The following is a 21,930-nucleotide window of genomic DNA, read 5'->3' as shown; positions in this document are numbered from 1 at the left end:
TGAAGAACGCCATTAACAGGATGAGGACTAGGAGAGCATATGATCATGATGGTTTGGTGGCAGAGCACTTGATACATGCTAGAGATTTATTGTCAAAGGTTCTTGCACGGTTGTTTAACCGTGTCATGTGTGAGGGACTACCCGAGTCTTGGAGGTTATCTACAATTGTACCTCTCTTCAAGGCAGGGAACCCCACGGTGCCAGGGAACTACCGAACTATTATGATAGGGCACACATTGGCACGGTTGTATGCATCCATTCTTGAATAGCAACTGAGTAAATGGGCAGAAAGTGAGGGCATACGAGCAGCAGGACAGGCTGGATTCAGCAGGGGTTTCTCCACTTTGTACCATATTCTTACACTCAGAGCCATTATTGAGGAGGGTCGAGCACATGGGAGACGGATGTATTGTTGCTTTGTGGACTTCCGCAAAGCATTTGACACAGTGCCGAAGGCGAGATTGATGCACAGGTTACTGCAATTGGGAGTACCCACAGAGATCATATGGGGGATCATGGCTTTATACCGCTCAGTGACTGGTCAGGTATGCACCCTTGAGGGGATTTCTGACATTGTTCATTCCGCTATTGGAGTGAAACAGGGGTGTCCTTTGTCCCCTACACTTTTTGGTATGTATGTAGATGAGGTCTCTGACTACATTGACAGAGAGGGTGATAGAGGCGCTTAGCTAGCAGGGACATGGATCCCTCTATTATTATATGCTGATGATATTGTGTTAATAGAAGAGTCGCCAGAAGGCATGCAGAGACAGTTGGATGCATTGCACAACTTTGCAGAGGATAGTGGACTGTCTGTGAACCTTGGTAAAACCAAGGTTATGGTGTTTAACACCACATCACGGTGGGTCAAGAGATCAACACCTACACTCGTATATGGTTACGACACTGTGGAGTACGAAGATGAATATACATATCTGGGGGTGGTATTCACGGGACCGAGGTTTACACTGAGGAGAGCAGCAGAGACTAGACTGTCCAGAGCCTATGCGGCCTTGGGAGGGCTAGAGAGGATGTGTTCGCAGGTTCAGTTTCAAGAACCACGAACAAAGCTATGGCTCTTTGATACTTTGGTTGCTTCAGCTATGCTTTATGGGGTCCAGGTTTGGGGACCATCTGTGAATCATGAAAGTTGGAGGAACATGGAAAGACCCTTGGTATTTATGATATCCCGGATGATTAGAGCCAAGGCCTCCGTACCACATGCGATTATTCGAGCGGAGGTAGCTGCCCCTCCTATAGAGATTGAGGCTCTTACCAGATCAGTGTCCTTTATGCACGGTCTATGGGATACACATAGAGGCAAATATACTAGATTGGCTCTTGAGTCCTCTAGACAGTTAGCGATGCACGGAGACGCATCATGTTGGTATGCGCCGATGACCTCATGGTTTCAGAGGCATGGTCTTAGCATGGATAGATTGCCTCCTTTTCAGTATTCCCTGGATGCACCCTCCCTGCCAGTCACTCGAACGGAGATCACTAGACTCATTCGTCAGGATCTTGTACAGTTGGACACCAGGAGGACATGGGTAGAGCCGATGCAGGAGTTGGGCACGAAGATGGCTTTCTACAAAGAGCATCTTCTCCAACTTTCGGGAGATGGGTTTGTGACTCGTCCGAGCTACATGGACACTCATTTGTCTCATGGTCTACGATGTGCTATTGGTCAGATTCGCACATCCTCACACCAACTGGAGATTGAGACGGGTAGATTCAAAGGGATACCACCGGAGTCTAGGATATGCCAACTATGCGTAGAGAACCAGAGACAGAGCTACACTACATATGCCACTGCACTGTGTATTATGAGATACGAGGGCGCTTCCATTGCTTATTCAGGGAGGGTTTTGGACCCCTAGCTAGAGTGATGAGGTACCAGGATCAGAGATGCCTTGGCTTATATCTACTTGAGTTACACCGACATAGAGATAGTCTGTTGAGAAGACATGGAGTACGACAGTCACAGAGACAGATCACATATTTCTTTGGATCGAGGGAGCCAGGAGACCAACAACCACCAGCACAGGGTGGTACCCGCATTCATACCAGAGGCACCCTCATTGACAGGGCGACTAAGCTAGGGAGATCGAGACGACCACGATCGAGACACAGGAGCACACTCCATCAGCGGAGACTCCAGCAGAGGATCAGAGGCATTCTAGCACGACACCCAGATTGTCATTGAGGGCCTATTCTACATTTTCACATTTCACATTTCACATTTCACACTTCATTTTCAGTTTTCATTTTTACTTTTAGTACTTTTTGTACTTGTACTTAAGACATTGTATTAGACTCACCACTTTGTATCTGATGGTCTCATAGGTCATTTTGGCCTTTTGAAGACATTAATATATCATTTCATTTCATTTCATTTTCTCTCTCTCTCTCTCTCTCTCTCTCTCTCTCTCTCTCTCTCTCTCTCTCATTCATTTGAGGATAGCTTCAAGGGAAGAGACATTATTTTTTACTCAAAGACGGATCAGATTCCTGGTGGCACATTAACTAGAGTGATGGGATACCATTGGGAGACTACTTGTAGACAAGATGTGAGATCAACATATAGAGGACGTGGGTCAGGAGGTGCGGCAGTCCTGTTCAAGGAGGAGCTTCAGCCCCTCATTCGTATTGTTCGGAGAGATGAGCAAGCCAAATATATGTGGGTCAGAGTCAGAGTAAAGACAGGGTGAGCACTCTACATTACAATATGCTATTTTTCTTTATGCGTCGCCCAAGCGGTAGTCACCCTACATGATATTGGATGAGGACATATGGGATTTCTCTAAGGATAGAGACGTCATTCTTTTGGGAAACTTTAATGCCAGGACGGGCCACTCTCAGGCAGCTTTCTACGATACTCAAAGGAAATGTTGAGAGAGTTGGATGTCAATGATATGGGATTGGCCAAGTTTTCTTAGGATGAGGAGCACACTTGATATGGGGGATATATGATAGACATGGGGACTGATAGATATGGGGACTGCACATGGACTTGCCACCTTGAATGGCCTCCAGAGATTTCGAGTATCGAGTGGGTTTACTTGTTTTATACCCTCTATTCAAAACTTTACAGCCAGGCCCAAGCCTATCGGGGTGGCAATAGATCATTCCCTCCTCACGTTTACCGTCTCATTCCAGTTCAGCACAGCTCGATCGGCACAAACATCTATGTATACCCGATACACTTTTACTTTGGAGACTGATTCTGTCTACATAGATGGTATATACAGATGCTTATGCACAAAGGATCCGGGGAGACCTCTAGAGAAGCTCACTTATATATTGACACAGACACTGAAGGATGCAGCATCAGAGGCATACCTACACACTGAGCTTGGGCAGCAACAATGTTCTGGGAGCATGCCCCAAAATAGCTGGTACAATGAGGAGTGCAGAGAGACGAGAGTCCGACTTCAGAGGGAGGTACTTCTAGGAGTCATCACTCACAGGCAGTCACGGATTGCTTCTCGACGCTTGGTACGATGGAAGAAGAGGGCGTTTCTAGCTCGATTAGAGCAAGATTTATACCAATTGTTTTTGAGCCAGGACTCAGGTGAGGCATGGCGACTCTTCCATGGGCATTCACCCCCACCAGTCATCACTTCTACGGAGGTATGGGGTCAATATGCATCATCTCTCTACACAGTCTTGGGGAAATCACCTCTTCCGGATTCGCCAGACATGCCCACACACATGTGCTTTCTTTACCACTGAGATGGTAAAGAAGGCCATTGACAGGAGGAGGACCAAGAGAGCATATGATCATGATGGCCTAGTAGAAGAGCATTTTATACATGCAAGAGATCTACTTGCAGAGCTTCTAGCAGTGAGGTTCAATTGTGCCATGTGCGAGGGCCTACCTAGGTGATTATATTAGGAGAAGTGTCCTCGCTTCGCATGTTGGAAACAGCCAGCCAGAGCTTCTTGGCCCTGTCCTTGTTGGGCATATCCCACAATCAAAGCACTTGAAGAGACGACATTCTTACAACCAGCCGAAGCTTCTTGGCCGTGTCCCTGTTGAGCATATCTTGCAATCAATGCACTTGAAGAGACGACATTCTGAAGGCAGTGCCACATGCCTTCAAGATGAAAGCATAGATGATTGCATCTGAAGAGATGCCCTCACTTTGCATCTGTTTAAAACAGCCCCGGGCTTTTGCCCATCTCACTACCAATGCAATTTGAGAGAGTGTCGCATGTAAAGGGTGCTCGTTACAAATAAGGATGCATAACTTTCCGAAAAATACTAACTCGCTTGATCATTGATACCAACTCCTGCATGCAAGAAAGGTAAATCGGAGTTTGAGCTTTGATTTGTGTAAACTTGTAACAATGTTGCGGGGGAAAATTGGAGTCCAAAAGTTGAAGAGCAAGCAAGGATTTGGTTCTAGTTTATATGCTTTCAAGATGCAAGCATAGATGATTACATCAAGAGAAATGTCCTCGCTTCACATGTTGGAAACAACCCATTAATTCAAGACAAAAGCATAGGTAATTGCATCTGGAGAGATGCCCTCGCTTTGCATCTGTTGAAAACGGACCAAGGCTTTTTCCCATCTCAGCATCTTCCAAATTGCCACATGCCTTCAAGATGCAAGCATAGGTAATTGCATCTAGAGAGACACATTCGCTTCATATAAGAGATGTGCTCACTGAAAATAGGTTAGAGCTTGCTGGCTCTGCCCTTGTTCGACACATCCCGCAATCAGTGCGTTTCAAGAGGCGACATTCCATACAAGCTCCTCAAGCACTTTTTGTGCTTTGTGAAGAACACCATATCTGGCATACATGTCATCCTAGGCAATGCTAAGCACAACTTCTTTTTTCAGCAGCCCCTGATTAACAAATCATCGTGAATTTTGTTGCTCATATCAATGTCTTGCATAGTGCCACATGACTTCAAGAGGCAAGTATAGGTGATTGCATCTGGAGCGATGTCCTCGCTTTGCATCTGGTGAAAATAGCCCAGGGCTTCCTTGCCTTGCCACATTTGGCATGTTGACCAAGGCAATGCCAAGCATAAAGATTTTATTTTATTTTTTTCCGAGAAAAAGATCCTTCTATTAGTTAATGAAAACTGTCCATAGGGCTACAACCACCTCTGCAAGAGAGGGCTACAACAAGCATGATGGGGAGACTCTCCCAATGAAAAAGATTTTTTTGACAGTCCTTATGACTGTAAGTTTTTTTGCCTATCCTAGCATCTTCCAAATTGCCACTTTCCTTCAAGACTCAAACATAAGTGATTACATAAGGAGAAATGTCCTTGCTACGCATGTTGAAAACAACAAGCCAGAGCCTGTCCTTGTTGGGCATATCCTGCAATCGATGCACTTGAAGAAACGACATTCCGACAGCCAGCCAAATCTTGTTGGCCCTGTCCTGTTGGGCATATCCTACAATCAATGCACTTGAAGAGATGGCATTCTAGACATCAAGGCAGTGCTACATGTCTCCAATCAACGTTCTTGAAGAGACGACATTCCAAACATCAAGGCAATGCCATATACCTCCAAGACAAAAGCATAGGTGATTGCATCTGGAGAGATGCCCTCGCTTTGCATCTGTTGAAAACAGTCCAAGGCTTTTGCCCATCTCAACATCAGTGCAATCTGAGAGAGCGATGCATTTAAAGGGTGCTCGTTACAAATTTAACGATGCGTAACTTTCCGAAAAAATCTAACTCGCTTGGTCATTAGTACCAAGTCCTGCATGCGAAAAACGTAAGTCGAAGTTTGAGCTTGGATTTGTGTAAAGCTCCAACGATGTTGCGAGGAAATTTGGAGGCCAAAAGGCGCAAAGCGAGCAAGGATTTGGTTCTGATATATATGCTTTCAAGATGCAAGCATAGATGATTACATGAGAAAAAATGTCCTCGCTTCACATGTTGGAAACAGCCCCTGCCTTCAAGAAGAAAGAATACGTGATTGCATATGGAGAGATGCCCTCACTTTGCATCTGTTGAAAACAGCCAAGAGCTTTTGCCCATCTTAGCATCTTTCAAATTGCCACATGCCTTCAAGATGCAAGCATAGGTGATTGCATCTAGAGAGATACGCTCGCTTCATATAGAGAGATGTGCTAGCTTCGCATCACCTGAAAATAGTCTAGAGCTTGCTGGCTCTGCCCCTGTTCGGAACACCCCACAATCAGTGCATTTCAAGAGACGACATTCTGTACAACAATCTCCTCAAGCACTTTTTGTGCTGTGTGAAGAACACCATATTTGGCATAGATGTCGCCCCAGGCAATGCCAAGCACAACTTATTTTTTCAGCAGCTCGTGATTAACAATATCATCGTGAATTTTTGTTGCCCTTATCGGCGTCTTGCATAGTGCCACATGAATTCAAGAGGCAAGAATAGGTGATTGCATCGGAGCGATGTCCTCGCTTTGCAATGCCAAGCAGTTCTCCTTTTTTCAGCAGCCCGTGATTAACAATATCATCGTGAATTTTGTTGCCCTTATCAGCGTCTTGCATAGTGCCACATGAATTCAAGAGGCAAGTATAGGTGATTGCATCTGGAGCGATGTCCTCGCTTTGCATCTTCTGTAAACAACTCAGGGCTTCCTAGCCGTGCCACATTTGGCATACATGTTAACCAAGGCAATGCCAAGTCCAATCAATGCACTTGAAGAGACGACATTCCGACAGCCAACCAAATCTTGTTGGCCCTGTCCCTGTTGGGTATATACCACAATCAATACACTTGAAGAGACAACATTCCGGACATCAAGGCAGTGCCACATGACTCCAAGACGAAAGCATAGGTGATTGCATCTGGAGAGATGCGCTCGCTTTGCATCTGTTGAAAAGAACCCAGGGCTTTTGCCCATCTCATCATCTTCCAAATTGTTGCATTCCTTCAAGATGCAAGCATAGGTGATTGCATCTAGAGAGACACCCTTGCTTCATATAGAGAGATACACTCGCTTCGCATCAGCTGAAAAGGGTCTAGAGCTTACTGGACCCACCCTTGTTCGGCACATCCCGCAATCAATGTGTTTCAAGAGGCGACATTCCGTACAAGAAGCTCCTCAAGCACTTTTAGTGCTTTGTGAAGAACACCATATTTGGCATACATGTCATCCCAGGCAATGCCAAGCACAACTACATTTTTCAGTAAACCCTGATTAGCAATATCATCGTGCATTTTGTTGCCCATATCAGCGTCTTGCGTAGTGCCACGTGACTTCAAGAGGAAAATATAGGTGATTGCATCGAGAGCGATGTCCTTGCTTTGCATCTTATGAAAACAGCCCAGGGTTTCCCAGCCCTGCCACATTTGGCATACATGTCGACCAAGGCAATGCCAAGCATAAATATGTTTTTGACAGTCCTTGACTAATAGTAAGATCGTAAGTTCTTTTGCCTATCCTAGCGTCTTCCGTTTTACCACATGCATTTAAGATGCAAGCAAAGGTGATTATATCAGGAGAAATGTCCTTGCTTTGCATGTTGAAAACAGCCAGCCACAACTTCTTGGCCATGTCCTTGTTGGGCATATCCTTCGATCAATGCACTTGAAGAGACGACATTATAGACATCAAGGCGGTGCCACATGCCTCCAAGACAAAAGCATAGGTGATTGCATCTGGAGAGATGCCCTCGCTTTGCATCTGTTGTAAACAGCCTAGGGATTTCGCCCATTTCAGCATCTTCCAAATCGCTGCATGCCTTCAAGACGCAAGCATAGGTGATTGCATCTACAAAGATGCGCTCTCTTCATATAGAGAGATGTGCTAGCTTCGCATCAGCTGAAAAGAGTCTAGAGATTCCTTGCCCCGCCCTTGTTCGGCACATCCCGCAATCAATGCGTTGCAAGAGGCGACATTCAGTAGAAGAAGCTCCTCAAGCACTTTTGTGCGTTTTGAAGAACACCATATTTGGCATACATGTCGTCCTAGGCAATGCCAAGCACAACTTCAATCTTCTTTCCTGCAGCACACATGTTCAATTGAAAGCAAGCATGCTTGCTTTGAGCATGTGTTTGCATCTTCAGAAATGCGCTCGCTTCATATAGAGAGATGTGCTTGCTTCGCTAGAGCTTCCTTGCCCCGCCGATGTTCGGCATAGCCAGGTAGAGCGTCTTAGACCTATCTCTATTGGGCATATCCCACAATCAATGCATTTGAAGAGGCTAGATAACATGCGCACATGTTCAATTGAGAGCGCTACAGGTAGCAAGATCTTGTTGGCCCTGTTGGACATATCCCGCAATCAATGCACTTGAAGAGACGACATTCTGCAATCAGTGCGTTTCAAGAGGCGACATAAACATGTGTACATGTTCAATTGAGAGCAAGCCTACTTCAGCCTGCGTTAAAGCTTGTCCAGCACATGCGTACACACATGTTGAATTGGAAATAGTATAGAGCTTCCTTGCTCCGCTGATGTTCGGCCAGGTAGAGCTTCTTAGACCTGTCCTTGTTGGGCATATTGAAGAGATGACATTTTGACGGCCAGCCAAAGCTTGTTGTCCCTATCTCTATTTGGCATATCCCACAATCAATGAAGGAACTTGAAGAGACGACATTCCGCAATCATTGCATTTCAAGAGGCGATATACATGTTTATATCAAGGCGGTGCCACATGCCTCCAAGACAAAAGCATAGGTGATTGCATCTGGAGAGATGCCCTCGCTTTGCATCTGTTGAAAACAGCCTAGGGCTTTTGCCCATTTCAGCATCTTCCAAATTTCCGCATGCCTTCAAGATGCAAGCATAGGTGATTGCATCTACAAAGATGCGCTCTCTTCATATAGAGAGATGTGCTAGCTTCGCATCAGCTGAAAAGAGTCTAGAGCTTCCTTGCCCTTCCCTTGTTCGGTACATCCCGCAATCAATGTGTTTCAAGAGGCGAAATTCCGTAGAAAAAGCTCCTCAAGCACTTTTTGTGCATTTGAAGAACACCATATTTGGCATACATGCCATCCCAGGCAATGCCAAGCACAACTTCAGTCTTCTTTCCTGCACCGCACATGTTCAATTGAAAGCAAGCCTACTTGCTTTGAGCATGTCTTTGCATCTACAAAGATGCGCTTACTTCATATAGAGAGATGTGCTTGCTTCACATCAATTGGAAATAGGCTAGAGCTTCCTTGCCTCGCCGATGTTCAACACAGCCAGGTAGAGCTTCTTAGACCTATCTCTATTGGGCATATCCCAAAATCAGTGCATTCGAAGAGGCTAAATAAACATGCGCACATGTTCAATTGATAGCGCTACAGGTAGCTAGAGCTCCTTGGCCCTGTTGGACATATCCCGCAATCAATGCACTTGAAGAGACGACATTCTGCAATTAGTGCGTTTCAAGAGGCGACATAAACATGCGTACATGTTCAATTGAGAGCAAGCCTACTTCAGCCTGCTTTAAAGCTTGTCCAGAACATGTGCACACACACGTTAAATTGGAAATAGTATAGAGCTGCCCCTATTGGGCATATCCCACAATCAATGAATGCACTTGAAGAGACGACATTCTGCAATCAATGCGTTTCAAGAGGCGATATAAACATGTATGCATGTTCAATTGAGAGCAAGCCTACTTCAGCCTGCTCTAAGAAGCTTGAGAGTCCTTCAGTTAGCGAGAATAGGTGGAATTAGAAACGTCTCAACAACTCACAAACACAGACAAGTGAGAAAAAAGCCATGGGTGAAATGAAATGGGTGAGAGAGAGAGAGAGAGAGAGAGAGAGAGAGAGAGAGAGATTGCCAACCTTTGCGACGACCTACTGGATGTGTTGCGTCAAGCTGAGGAGCTGCTGATTGCAATGACCTGCTGGATGTGTTGCGTCAAGCTGAGGAGCTGCTGATTGCAATGACCTGCTGGATGTGTTGTGCCGAGCTGAGGAGCTGCTGATTGTGATGAAATGCTGGAATAAGAAAAGCAAGCATTCCATGTGGACAATTGAGAGGGCGAGAATTCAAACGCACATATATGGTAACGAAGTAAAAAGGGAAAGTGTTTCTCATATCTAGCCATGAGCTCATAGAGGGGCATTTGATTTCTCATAGAAATATTAGGTGTGTATTTCTACACATTTTCCATTGTATCTATGTTTTTCTCTAGGTGTTTTTTTTTTTAAAATTGAAAATTCACAAAACTGTTATCTTTTATCCCTTGTCCCTTCGGACTAGCAAGACTAGCTTGTTAAGACCTTACAGAGGTCTATTGAGCTCACATGTCATGTTTGATTGCTGCCTCTGAGCAGGTGGGGCAAAACACCTCTACAAGAAAGTAAGCAGTTCGGGGGAAGCGTTTTCAAGAATGTTCTCAAGGATGCAGTGATGTCAAAGGAGGCATCGAGTGTTGAGAGCACAGTGACACCATTCTCAGACAGCTTAACAGGTATCAATTTTGAATTACATATTGAAAGGATCCATGAGTGAGCAATGGGTTGGGGAATACAGTGATACAAAAGAATGAACTTTGAGGGCATAAGGGTGTCATTTAAACATTGTCATTTGGTTCAACTCTGCAGTCAAGCTATGTGGCTTGTAAACTAAGGTCCATGTTGTCATATCATATTGAGAGATTTTCTCCATTGTGACACATCTCCTTATGTAGCTTTTTCATGTTATCCAGGTGACAGCTCTCTGCGCAATTTTAGTTTCAATTCTTGTAATGATGAAGCTTTTGCTGATCAAGACAATGAAGACAAGAGCCATAGCATAAAGAGATGCACATCATCGGAGCGTGGCACTGATGAAGGATCTAAGAAGAGGTGCACCATATTTTCTTGCCCTCCTTGGACAGCCCCGGAAGATCGAAAGCGAGGGCTGGTTGTTTGGGTTCCTGTTACCCTGAATGAGTTACTGCACATTGCCTCCCAGCACTTTGGGCATGCATGTAGACATGCTCTAAACCAAGATGGGGGAGAGTTTTCGAGTACAGAGTTGATACGAGATTCAGAGTTAGTGTATGTAATCGATCAATGACATTTGCCCATTCTTTAAGCAATGTATTTCCCCATGTAATTGATGAATGTATTTGCCCATTCTTTAAGCCACCCATGATTCCACATCAACCTGAGACCTTGGGTGTAGGCCTACGATTGTCATACTAGGCACAATACACTAGGAAATTTCTTAGTGGTAGCACAATTACGAACCCCGTCCTTTCATTTATCTTGTGGAAATCTCTTGGTAATAGCACAATGTTGATCCCATGGGACACTATGCTCTTCCACAATTCTAGGACCTCCTGATTTAATATGTATGGAGGGGTAATGTTGCTTAGCCCCTAACTACTAGGGAATTCAAACGGGCTATGAGATTGCCTATCGAAGCATGGGCAGCTTCATGCCACATCAGTCTAGAGCATTGCATTTGGAGGCCTTTGAATGTATTTGCACCACCTTGGTTATTGTGATCTCTGCACACTCTTCACCCCTCAGCTCATTGTGTGTGCCTATGGCTAATGGCACTGTAGCATTGATGGTTGGTTGCCATCGATTTTGTTTTGAGGGACAAACACGGAATCCTTCCGCGTGACATGTAAGTCTTGACGCACTATGGGATATGGACACGCACACACAAGCATAGGAGGAGCATGTATATGAGCAATGGCTAGACTTTGAATACACATATGCCAGAAAGATTGTCATCCCCCTTCATGTACTACAACCTGAATATTGGTAGTCTAAAATAAATTATCAGTCCTGCTATCTGCACCGCTTATCTCTGTCAATATGAGCTTGGGCTTCATGCACACTCACAACCAGCACTAATCTTCATGAGGTCAAGTAAGAAGCAGGTACTAAAGCTGTTGCTAGCTATACACACTACCCGCATGGCCATATACATACGAGGTCTTCAAAGAGAATGCCAATTGTTACATTCGATTCAAAGAAGATGTTGAATCTACTATAAATTGACTGGTGTGTGCTTCTTTAGGCAAACTGCTAGTCCGCATAATAACTTCGCAAATCGGTGCCATTGGGAATTTTCACATATGCACATGCATAGATGTTCACATGATATTCAAACTATACTGCAGAAAAGATACTTGCCAATTGGCAAATCTGACGCTGCAAACTGAGAGAATGGGATCAATGATAAGCAGAACCAACAAGCTCTAGGCGGCCCCCAATGAGGACAACTCGGACGCCCAGAAAGATTATCCACAACAAGCTGCCAAATAGAGGGAGGTTGTGAACAGTGGTGACCACAGCATTTTGCAACGGACTCGGAGAAGGGTCCTAGATAAAAAGTACATAGCATTTCGAAATGGACTCGGAGAAGGGGCTAGGTTCCCTGCATAACTTCATCCTTTTTCTCTACTTATCCTACATTGGAGCTCTATCCATATATGGTTTCACTACCTGTCGTATCATTTGGTTTCTCTATCCCAATGTATTTTATGGTCTCACCTGTCCAAAAGCTTCTGAAGCTCAAGCTTTCACCTTCCTCAACAAAGGGCAACATCTCGGCGCCAACATAGGGTCCACCTAACAACCTACTGAGTTAGGAGAATGCCTAATGCGTCAAAGGCTTTAGTTGTTGGGTGTGTTTTATAAGATTAATCTACTAAACATAACATAATATGGCGGAAGGGGGAGCCCTTTACACGTGTCGCAATCTGCGACATGAAGGCTAAAGTCCAAAACAAAAACAAGCTCCTTTGCACGCGATAAAGAGGGAGAGAGGGGGAGAGAGAGAAGCCGCCGAAGGCGGTCGGCCGAAGTTTTTTTTTTTTTTTTTTTTTTGGGAAGGGGGCGTTGGGAGGGGGGGGGGGATTGTCCTACTGGGTATATGATCCAAAGTACCACTACTAACATAATATGGCGGAAGGGCTCCCCTTTACACGTGTCGCAATCTGCGACCTGAAGGCTAAAGTTCAAAAAGAAAAAACGCACAGTTGCAAGCGATAAAAAGGGAGAGAGGGGGAGAAGAGAGGCCGCCGAAGGCAGTCGGCTGTACTAGTTTATATAATGCTACAAAATATTTGTACTAAGGACATGGTTACGCGAGGCTTAGTTATCAGTTATTGATAGCTATGCCAACTATGCCCAGACAAACCTCTAAATGAATAACTAAGCTTCTTGCATGGTCGCGCGAGGCTTAGTTATTCATTCATCCTCCCAAGTGTGACTTGAACTTAACAACTATGTCAAAATCAGCATAGTTACAAAGGGTAGACATAGTAACTCATTTTATGCTCCTTTTTGCGTGTGACTAAGAATGAGGCTTAGTTATTTGTTCAAATAACTACTAATAACTAAGCCTCGCGTGATCATTGCCTTGGTATGTTCGATATAGTTATATAACGCTACAAAGTATTTGTACTTGGTATGTTCGATATAGTTATATAACGCTACAAAGTATTTGTACTTGATATGTTCAATATAGTCACATAACGTTTCAAAGTATGTGTACTCGGTATGTTCGATATGATCATTGCTAAGAGGATGTTGGTAGAAGGATTGGTATCATTGATTCTAAGAACATTGAAAATATATTGAATGTGATACTAAAGCTTCAACAAACCATACGTATTGACTTTTACTCCAACCAAATGTACCCAATGACGCCATGCATTGCACAATTTTTTTATATACATATATACAATTCTTAAGTGACAAAAGTACTTCCAAATAGAGTCGATATGACAAAAGAACAAACAAAAGATTTTACAATCAAAGAAATAGAACATTGGATTCTTTCAATGTCTCGATAGAAGTGTCACATATTTTAAGTGTAATTGAAAAATGCTTTGACCCCAAAATGTGAGATCAAAAGTGATGTCTATTGATTTAAATGAGGGTCAGTATGCAACGCACAAAATATAATCTAAAAGATCTCATGTAGCCATATACCATAGCGGAGAGCTATGGACATTCATGATTATCATACCATAGCAGAGAGCTACAGACATGCACGGCCAATAATAATGTGTCAATCAAATGACCTCGATCCGACTTGGGCATGACAGTAACCATCCAATCTGTTTGAGAAATCTGTAACGTAATCTCGGCACTTTCCTAGCTTTATTGATGATTCCATTAAACAAATCCATTTTAGTGCTTCTATACCAAATTTTCAAGGTCAAGTTTGCTTATGTACCAATTTTGTGTGTGATGCAACTAAAGGTGCAAAGGTAAGGATATCATTGTCTAGGAGCTATGCACTTGGTTTGCAATTTTGGCATTGTCCATTATTACTTGAGAAAGATAATGGCACCCACTTGCTCAATAACTTTTTCTCCCAATATCAATGATAAAACAATTTGAATTAATCTCTTTAGAATGGTGGCCTGCTTTAATGTAACACTCATTTAGAAGGCAACATAGTATGATGTTGTCAAGTGCTATCGTTAAGCATTGGTATCACTTGTCACTGACAATGATGTAGCATACCCCGGGGACCGAGTGGCACTACTTGTATTATCTATCAAAGTATCTCCATTTGCTCTTATGTTGACATTTTGTTGCATAAAAGGTGATACTATTCATTTACCAATGATATCTTAGCTCTCTTGTGTCCAAGCACCTTAAATAGACGAGCCTTCAACATGTGACAACCTCATCAGCACTTGCCTTCTAGCATCAGGGACCCAAATAACCCGTCAAAATTCTTGCACCCAAAGCTCCATATTTCGACACATGTCCTCGGCAATAACTTGATAAGTGATTTTCAAATGAAATAAGCAGGATAAACGAGTGCCTCATGGACCATTCAATGAGTTATGTGTCATCCATGCAAGAACTCGTTGAGTTCCAAACCGAACATGAACCCTCCCTTGCATGGACATGCCAACATATCTCGACAAGTTACATAGTTGTCCACACTGGAACTCGTGGCGTTCACATAGCGCCACCTTCGACATGCCACACAACTTGCTGAGTCATCATGGCATGTCACGATGTAACTTGACAAGTTACCGTGTCACTCCACGATGGAACTTGATGAGTTTCCTCATTGTCCAAGAGGTTGTTGGCTTGGTTGACATGGTTAACTCATCGAGTTACATGCAATACTTGCATGTGGCTCGATTTCAAAAAGTGCATGCAAAGTATCCACATAATTTAGTGAGTTACGTGCACACCATTCCATTGGTGCACATAACTCGTCGAGTTACTAGAGAAAAAAATGTTTTCCACGTGGCAACCATAATCTAGTCGCCACATGCTTCCTTGTGATATGAACTCGACGCCTTGATTTCCATTATCTACATTTGGCCATGACATCATGTGTGTGTGTGTGTGTGTGTGTGTGTATTTTCTACGCCAAACTAGCTAGGTGTAATTGTTATGTTGCTTTATCCAACCAAGTACTCTCTCTATGCTCATTAGGAACTTGTTCTTAATGAGATGCTCACTCACTATTTTATCATTTTTCGCTACACACAAGTTACTAGTGCATTGAATGTTACATTGGAATCAGAGCTACTGGTTTCTCTTTTCTTGCTCAAGAAGAGAGGTCATCAAGCTTGCTACAAATGGTTGTTGTTATTAATTGCAAAAAAGTAAGCAGAATAGGGATTTTTCATCCTTGAAGCATGCCTGCTTTATGCAGTTAACGGGGATCCCATCGAGAGCTATGGTTTTAATAATGGAGTCCTATGGGGATTGCCTACGGCTTAACCATTATTGAGCTATTAGAAGCTTGACAGGAACCGATGTTGTCTCGGCTCTGTGAAACCCTCTCTGCTATTCCTTGCAATTAATAATATTTGAGCCACGGGTATAGATTCTTGAGAGCTTGTCTTTGAAGGTAAAGAGGAGTATCAACTAGGGCTTGAAGTGCCAAAGTACAAGTAAAACTTTACATCTAAAATTTGCTAGTATGGCTGACATGGATAAAGAGATTGAAATGAATGTTGATAGCTTTGATTTTGCTAATGGTAGAGCAACTAATGTTGCCCCAATGCTTGTAAACTATCTTGTTTCTAGGGCTCAACAAGCCCTGGGCAATCCATCCCTCCATAGTGAACTGCTACAGGAATTGCGCACCCAATGATGGTATTATCCAAACTCCCCACCAAGAAGAGAGAGTACCTAGGAAAGCTCTTGGGGAGACTTCCAAAATAGGACTCTCTCCAATAAGGGACGAAGAGGAGGATCCGTATGAAGGGCTCAAAAACTTACTACTCGATGAGGCATCTCCCTCTCAAAGGAGAGCCCAAGTTTCAATGGTAGAGCCCCCATCAAAAAAACGAGAAAGAAGCAAGTCTCCTGCCACCTCGGTGAAGATAGATCCACGAAGACGGCGTTTCAAAACGCTCTCCAAGACCCTATACAAAGAGAAGACCATCGCATACTCCTCTTCACCATAATTCAAAGAGGGAAGAAAGGAAACAAGAGAAGAAAAAGACGAGAAAGAGGTCATCCCACTACATGAGTTTATGTGCACTTATGATGGCTGTAGCAACAAAAATACAATGGGTTTTTTTACCCCCTGGAGTAGTTATAAGCGTCACAACCGGAACATCGCTATAAGCGTCGCTACATGTGAAGCTATGTCCATCTCTATATAGCGATGGTTATAGCGACTCTTAAAGTGTTGCTTATAGCGATGTGTACAATCTCTAATTTAACAACGCATATAGCGATGCTACAAAACCTTATATAGAGACGCCTATAGCAATGCCCGAGAATAATTTTTTTTGGGTGGCAGGGCAATCACCCATCAACCATATTAAACATTGTTCCATAATAAAGATGCAAAACTGACAAAATTATTTCGACGAAAGTAATACAATGACAAAATTATACACATCATGGGCAAAATCACTTGATTGTTAAGCTTTGACCAAAATGTAATAGCTACAACAAAATTGTCATTATTGAGAAAATACATCGTTAACCAATGTTACAAAAATGAAGTACACACGTCATCTCATTATACATGCTATGACAAAACAAAACTAGTGTTATTTGGATACGGCTAGATTGACGTCGTCCAAGCAGCGTATCTATCGGATTTTGCAGAAAAAAACAATAAGAATTTTTGTAAGTATAAACATATAATTACCAAAAAAACTATATTTTAGCTTATCATTAAAATACAACAAATGTAAGAGAGTAAAGTTAAATACTAACCATGCCGGAGAAAAAACTGAGAATGTCCATAAGTGCGTTTAAGCCCTTTGTACCCGCATACTCGTGGTTGTACAGTGTGCGGTCACCTCCTGTCATCGACCACTATTCAAAACATACAAAGAATACGTTATGTTAGAATTTAGAAGTACAATTATACATAACTATCAAACCTAAAGGGAAATGCAAAAAAACTTACAAAGTCGGCCTCAAATGAGGCCCACCCGCCGCTCCCCAAGTGGGGGGAGCTCACTGCCTCTACTCGCTCTTTGTTGCCTCCTTTTGTTGCTTCCACTTGTCAGGATTCTCGTGTGTTTCTCGCTTTGCATTCTTCCAATCTTCTTTGGACAGCCAATCTGGCCTGTTCCACCCATGCTTTATTTCTTTTTGCACTTTAGAACGCTTGTGCTTGTAGTATTCGTGCATCCACACCTTCATCAGATCTTGATTGAAGAGCTCATCTTGAATTGACAGAGAAACTCCTCATGCATCATGTTGATGACTCTGTCTTTTAATTCATTTGGCGCTTCACTCCAAGTGTTTAGTATGTAGTGTCAAAACACCTAAGAGCAAAGGCCACACATGCACGGGGTCACCTTCTTGTCGTCATCATCCAAGATGATGCTACCGCTGATGTCGACCGAGTATGACAAGTCCTCTCACCTGTGACACGTGAACCTGGGTGTCTCAGCATGGGTCTTGAGTGGTGTCTCAATGAGGGTATGAATGAAAGGTGTCTCCATTGGAGTCTGGTCCCCAAAGCAAGGATTTTTGATTGGGGTAACTCTCGAAGGAGTAGCGAGTGGTGTGTATCCAGGAACGACCGATAGTTGCACAAAACTTGGAGTAGAGGATGATGTTGTGGCTGGTGTGGAGGCGGGCAAAGAAGGGGAAGGTAAGGAGCCTTGTTGAGTACGAGGTAGTGGCGAACCATCCACGGCGGCATCTCCACAACAACCACAGCCGCCACCACTAGAGCGTCGGTGCCTAGAAGAGTGTGTAGATCATCTAGTTGACATCGAACTTTCAGAGCGCGCTAATCGCTCCGAAGTAGAGGGAGACGCTGAAGGAGTGGAATGACACAACTGTGTGTGTGTGTGTGTGTGTGTGTTTGAATTCAAAATCCCATCATTCAGAATCATATACTTAGAGACTTAAATACTGTTTGCAAAACATATCGTGTAAAAAAAAACAAAGAATTTCTTGATTCACATAAAATTCATTACAAGATACTTTGATACATGACAAAGTAGGACTCTTAGCCGGAACTCCTATTAGATGAGAGCGGGGATCTTTACTTGCCAACCAACCACAAATACAATTAATTAGAACTAATTTGTACTAAATGGGTGACAGGTATCCAAGCAATCCCCACTGCTTGTTATCGCTATCAATCCCAGACCCCAACCATACTCCTAAACATATAATATGTTTTCCTTAGCTCGTCTATGTAAGTAGGGTTTCTTACGTTCCTTGAAAAGTTTGATGGGTTTACATGGTTTGGAGATAGGGTCCCTAATTGCTATTAGCTTGGTTTTCTTTTGCCTACAATGTGCGGCCATGAGCTTGTCCCGAATCTCTTCTAATTTAAATAAGTCCTGAGTGATGCTCATCCTAGCCATCTGCCTGTAGCCCTGTTTACCAAACATAATTAGTCACATGTGGTTGATATCCTATGTAGTAGTCCTAACTTTTGCCCCACTTTATGAGTAATTTTAAATATATCTGTATGAATCCCCCAATTGTTACATTCTATGGTATATACCCTTACTTTCTAGCATCCAGATTCAACCAAACCATTGTTTACTTATGATATTTCTCTATTTTAAGGTTAAGTTTCTTAATTAAAAAAATTTCGGCAGCATTTTGTTTGTAATATCTCACTTTTTAAAAAAAAATCATGAGGTAAACATTGACTTTGTTCCTCACAGAAGGTTGTCAGAACCAATGCTTCATATTTTTATCAATCTCTGTATTTATGCTTACATACTTAAGTAGAGCACTTAGTGGGTTTTTTTAAAACACCTTTTCGAAGGAGAGCACATGATATAAATTAACAGCCTTGTTTAAGTACATGACTCCAACCCAAATGAAACGTATGTAAGTAAAGCACATGTATTGCAATACCTGGTTATTATTTGCAGTCGTCATTTGTATACACTTATTGTCCAAGTATCGGCAATTCCGTCACTACTAATCTCTTCAAATGATATTTTTTTATAGTTATTAGCTTTATGATGGAGATTATTATTGTGTTTTATCAATAGCAGACTTCAAAGACAACTTATACTAGAGGTAAATTAGTTGATAGAGCCATTGAGCCTGGGAGAGCTCGATGCCCTCGTAGACCATGACATGAGAGAGGCCCAATATCACTACTTACTGAGGCAGACATCGACAAAGCTCTTCAATGACCAATGCAATACTTTCTAGGACAACACACAATGTGAGGCATCCTCAAGCATTGATGATGATGACGATAATTTTAGTCCTTCACTTTCATTTTTATTTTTGTACCCAAACATTGGATTAGATCCACTAAGATTGTATCAATTTGGTCTCATAGACATTTAATATAACATTTCATTTCTCTCTCTCTCTCTCTCTCTCTCTCTCTCTCTCTCTCTCTCTCTCTCTCACACACACACACACACAAGCAACTGATCATCAAGTACTTGTGTTATCTTGACTAGAGCCCCACATTTGGCATACATATCCACTAAAGAATTTCCAAGCACGTTTCCCTCCCCCAATAAATATTGTTTCATGATATCATCATAATTTTCTCTCCTTTTTCAAGTGGTTGAATGCTAGAACAAGATTTTATAAGCGACACATAGGTGACTACATCAAGATGCTTTGAATTGCAATGCATCTGTGCATATAAATATAAGACTATAGTTGCCTAAGCCTCAAAGGCACCCCAACATGATTGGTGTAAGATTTTTCTATGGCAAACAACACATAATATTATAAAAGTAAAACCTTACATCAAACGGTCGCCTCCCTAATTTGTACACCAACTTTGAACATGCTTCTTCTAGAGATCTTAATATATATTTTTCTTTTGCTCTCCCTTGACTGCTATATAACATAAGACTAGCTCCTTTGGAGGCATGAACCCCTTTGCCCTCCATTTGTAACGGCCCCTTACCATACCATATGGCCATCTCCAAAACATATTTCTCATGAACTAAATTTTTCAATAAACCACAAGAAGAGAGATGTTTCATGTCAAACTCCCAAATGTCGTTGCTAGTAGCTTTTGCTTGAAACGTCTAATGCTCATTTTACACCTTGTAGTCCACAGAAACATTCAGTATTAATTTTTGACCATACACACAAGAATAAGGCTGAGTGAAAGCTTCTCTGCATAGTGCCCTCTTGGCCGTCATACCTGCCAGCTCTCTCCTCCCTCTTTGTGCCCGACCTTCCTTCCCCTATGACTTCAAACTCTCAATTGACTGTGGATAGTTTTTTGTATTATGTGATGGAAATCCCATGTGGGAGCCCAGGAAAGGGTGTACCAATTTTTTTTGAAAAAATGGGCTCCATAAAAAGGAGACTTTGGCAAAAAATTTAAGGTTTAAATTTAACGTTAAGATAAAAATTAGATGCAAATAGTGTTTTTTTAAAGTTACATTTTGCTTATGCATAGGCGTGCTTTCATATCACAAATAATTATTTGGCAATTGAAGAATTGCACTATGTAGTATAGACTTTTCTCTTGTCACAATGATATTTAAAGATATGATCATTGGTGTAATCTACTGGTTCAAAAGCTCAAAAAGTAAGTTACAATTGTAAAAGCTCGAAACTAGAAGCTCGCCAAAATAAAATCCCCTAGCGGGTATAGTTTGAATGTCTGGTTTTCAACTGCCCAAAAAATCATTTTGATCAAGGCTTATGTGTGTACGTTTTCCAAATTTTTGCTCACAGGATTGTGTGAATTTTCAGAGAGATTTATGCACAGATTTGTAGAATTTATTGTCAGAGAGATTTGTGAATTTTCAGAGAGATTTATGCACAGATTTGTAGAATTTATTGTCATGTATGACATATGTGGATAAATATGAATTTGTCATAGCTTGGATTTTGCAAATTCATAGGTGTAAAGGTTTCAAACAAGCTAAGTTTTCCATAAGAACCATTGTTTGGAGGTGATAACAGCATACAAGTGCCCGCCTAGCCAAGGCGCCCATTGGGATAGCTGACCAAAGTTTTGATGTGGTCATATTATTTTTCCGATGTTTAATACATCAAACCCTGTAAAAGCCTACTGTCAATCGTCTATGTCAAGGCTAAGTCAAAGATGTAATTTTTCCAATGATGTATGTAAAGGTCCATGAGAAGTTGGCCGCCGGCCACTTTAGAAAGCCCTAGGTATATAATACACTAAGGTTAGTGGGAAAGGGGAGATTAATTTTTTGAAGATAAGTGACTATTGCGCTATGCACAAAGAGTTACCTCTTTGCTCCAACTTGTAATCATCGCGTCTGTGGCTACGGTAATCCAAATTCAGTTTTGTTTCTTGCATTGTGTTCCTCTTACTCTGCTCTTTCATTCAAGTGTAAGAATTCAAGATTCGGTGAAGGTTTCAAACGCATTTGTTTAGGCTTTAAATCATTGTTTTGAGTGTTTATATGCGTATTTTATGTTGTTTTGACCCTAGGAGAGGCTTTAGGGACCCAAAAACGACCCTTTAGGATCATCCTTTACTGTTTTTGCGTACTATGGGACGTACTATCTCGATCTTTGTACCTCTCCAGAATGCTGTGACAGTGATAGGATATGTTCCTGATAGTCCCTTGTAGCTTCCCTTCAAGTTTCGTGCGCTTCCGATATGATTTGCATGGTAAACGGGCA

General features: G+C 42.3%; 1 protein-coding gene across 2 annotated transcripts in view; it reads left to right on the top strand.

Annotated features, from left to right (window-relative positions):
- LOC147432179 (potassium channel KOR1-like) overlaps window positions 1–11,191 on the top strand; it is a 115,825-nt gene extending 104,634 nt beyond the window's left edge. The window contains exons 12-13 of one of the 2 annotated variants that reach the window (XM_086492166.1): window positions 10,237–10,373; window positions 10,611–11,191. In XM_086492166.1, coding sequence (XP_086348292.1) covers window positions 10,237–10,373; window positions 10,611–10,963 — 490 coding nt within the window. In that variant the 3' untranslated portion in view covers window positions 10,964–11,191. Of the gene's footprint in view, window positions 1–9,775; window positions 10,030–10,236; window positions 10,374–10,610 lie in introns of those variants that run through there. The other variant, XM_086492167.1, reaches the window with a different exon arrangement.
- The last annotated feature ends 10,739 nt before the right edge of the window (window positions 11,192–21,930 follow it).

The sequence above is a fragment of the Adiantum capillus-veneris genome, chromosome 20 (genome assembly GCF_014529385.1).
Source record: "Adiantum capillus-veneris isolate H3 chromosome 20, ASM1452938v2, whole genome shotgun sequence".
NCBI classification, from domain to species: Eukaryota; Viridiplantae; Streptophyta; class Polypodiopsida; order Polypodiales; family Pteridaceae; genus Adiantum; species Adiantum capillus-veneris.
The sequence above is the reverse complement of the archived record's forward strand: the minus strand, read 5'-3'. Positions and strand labels throughout refer to the sequence as shown.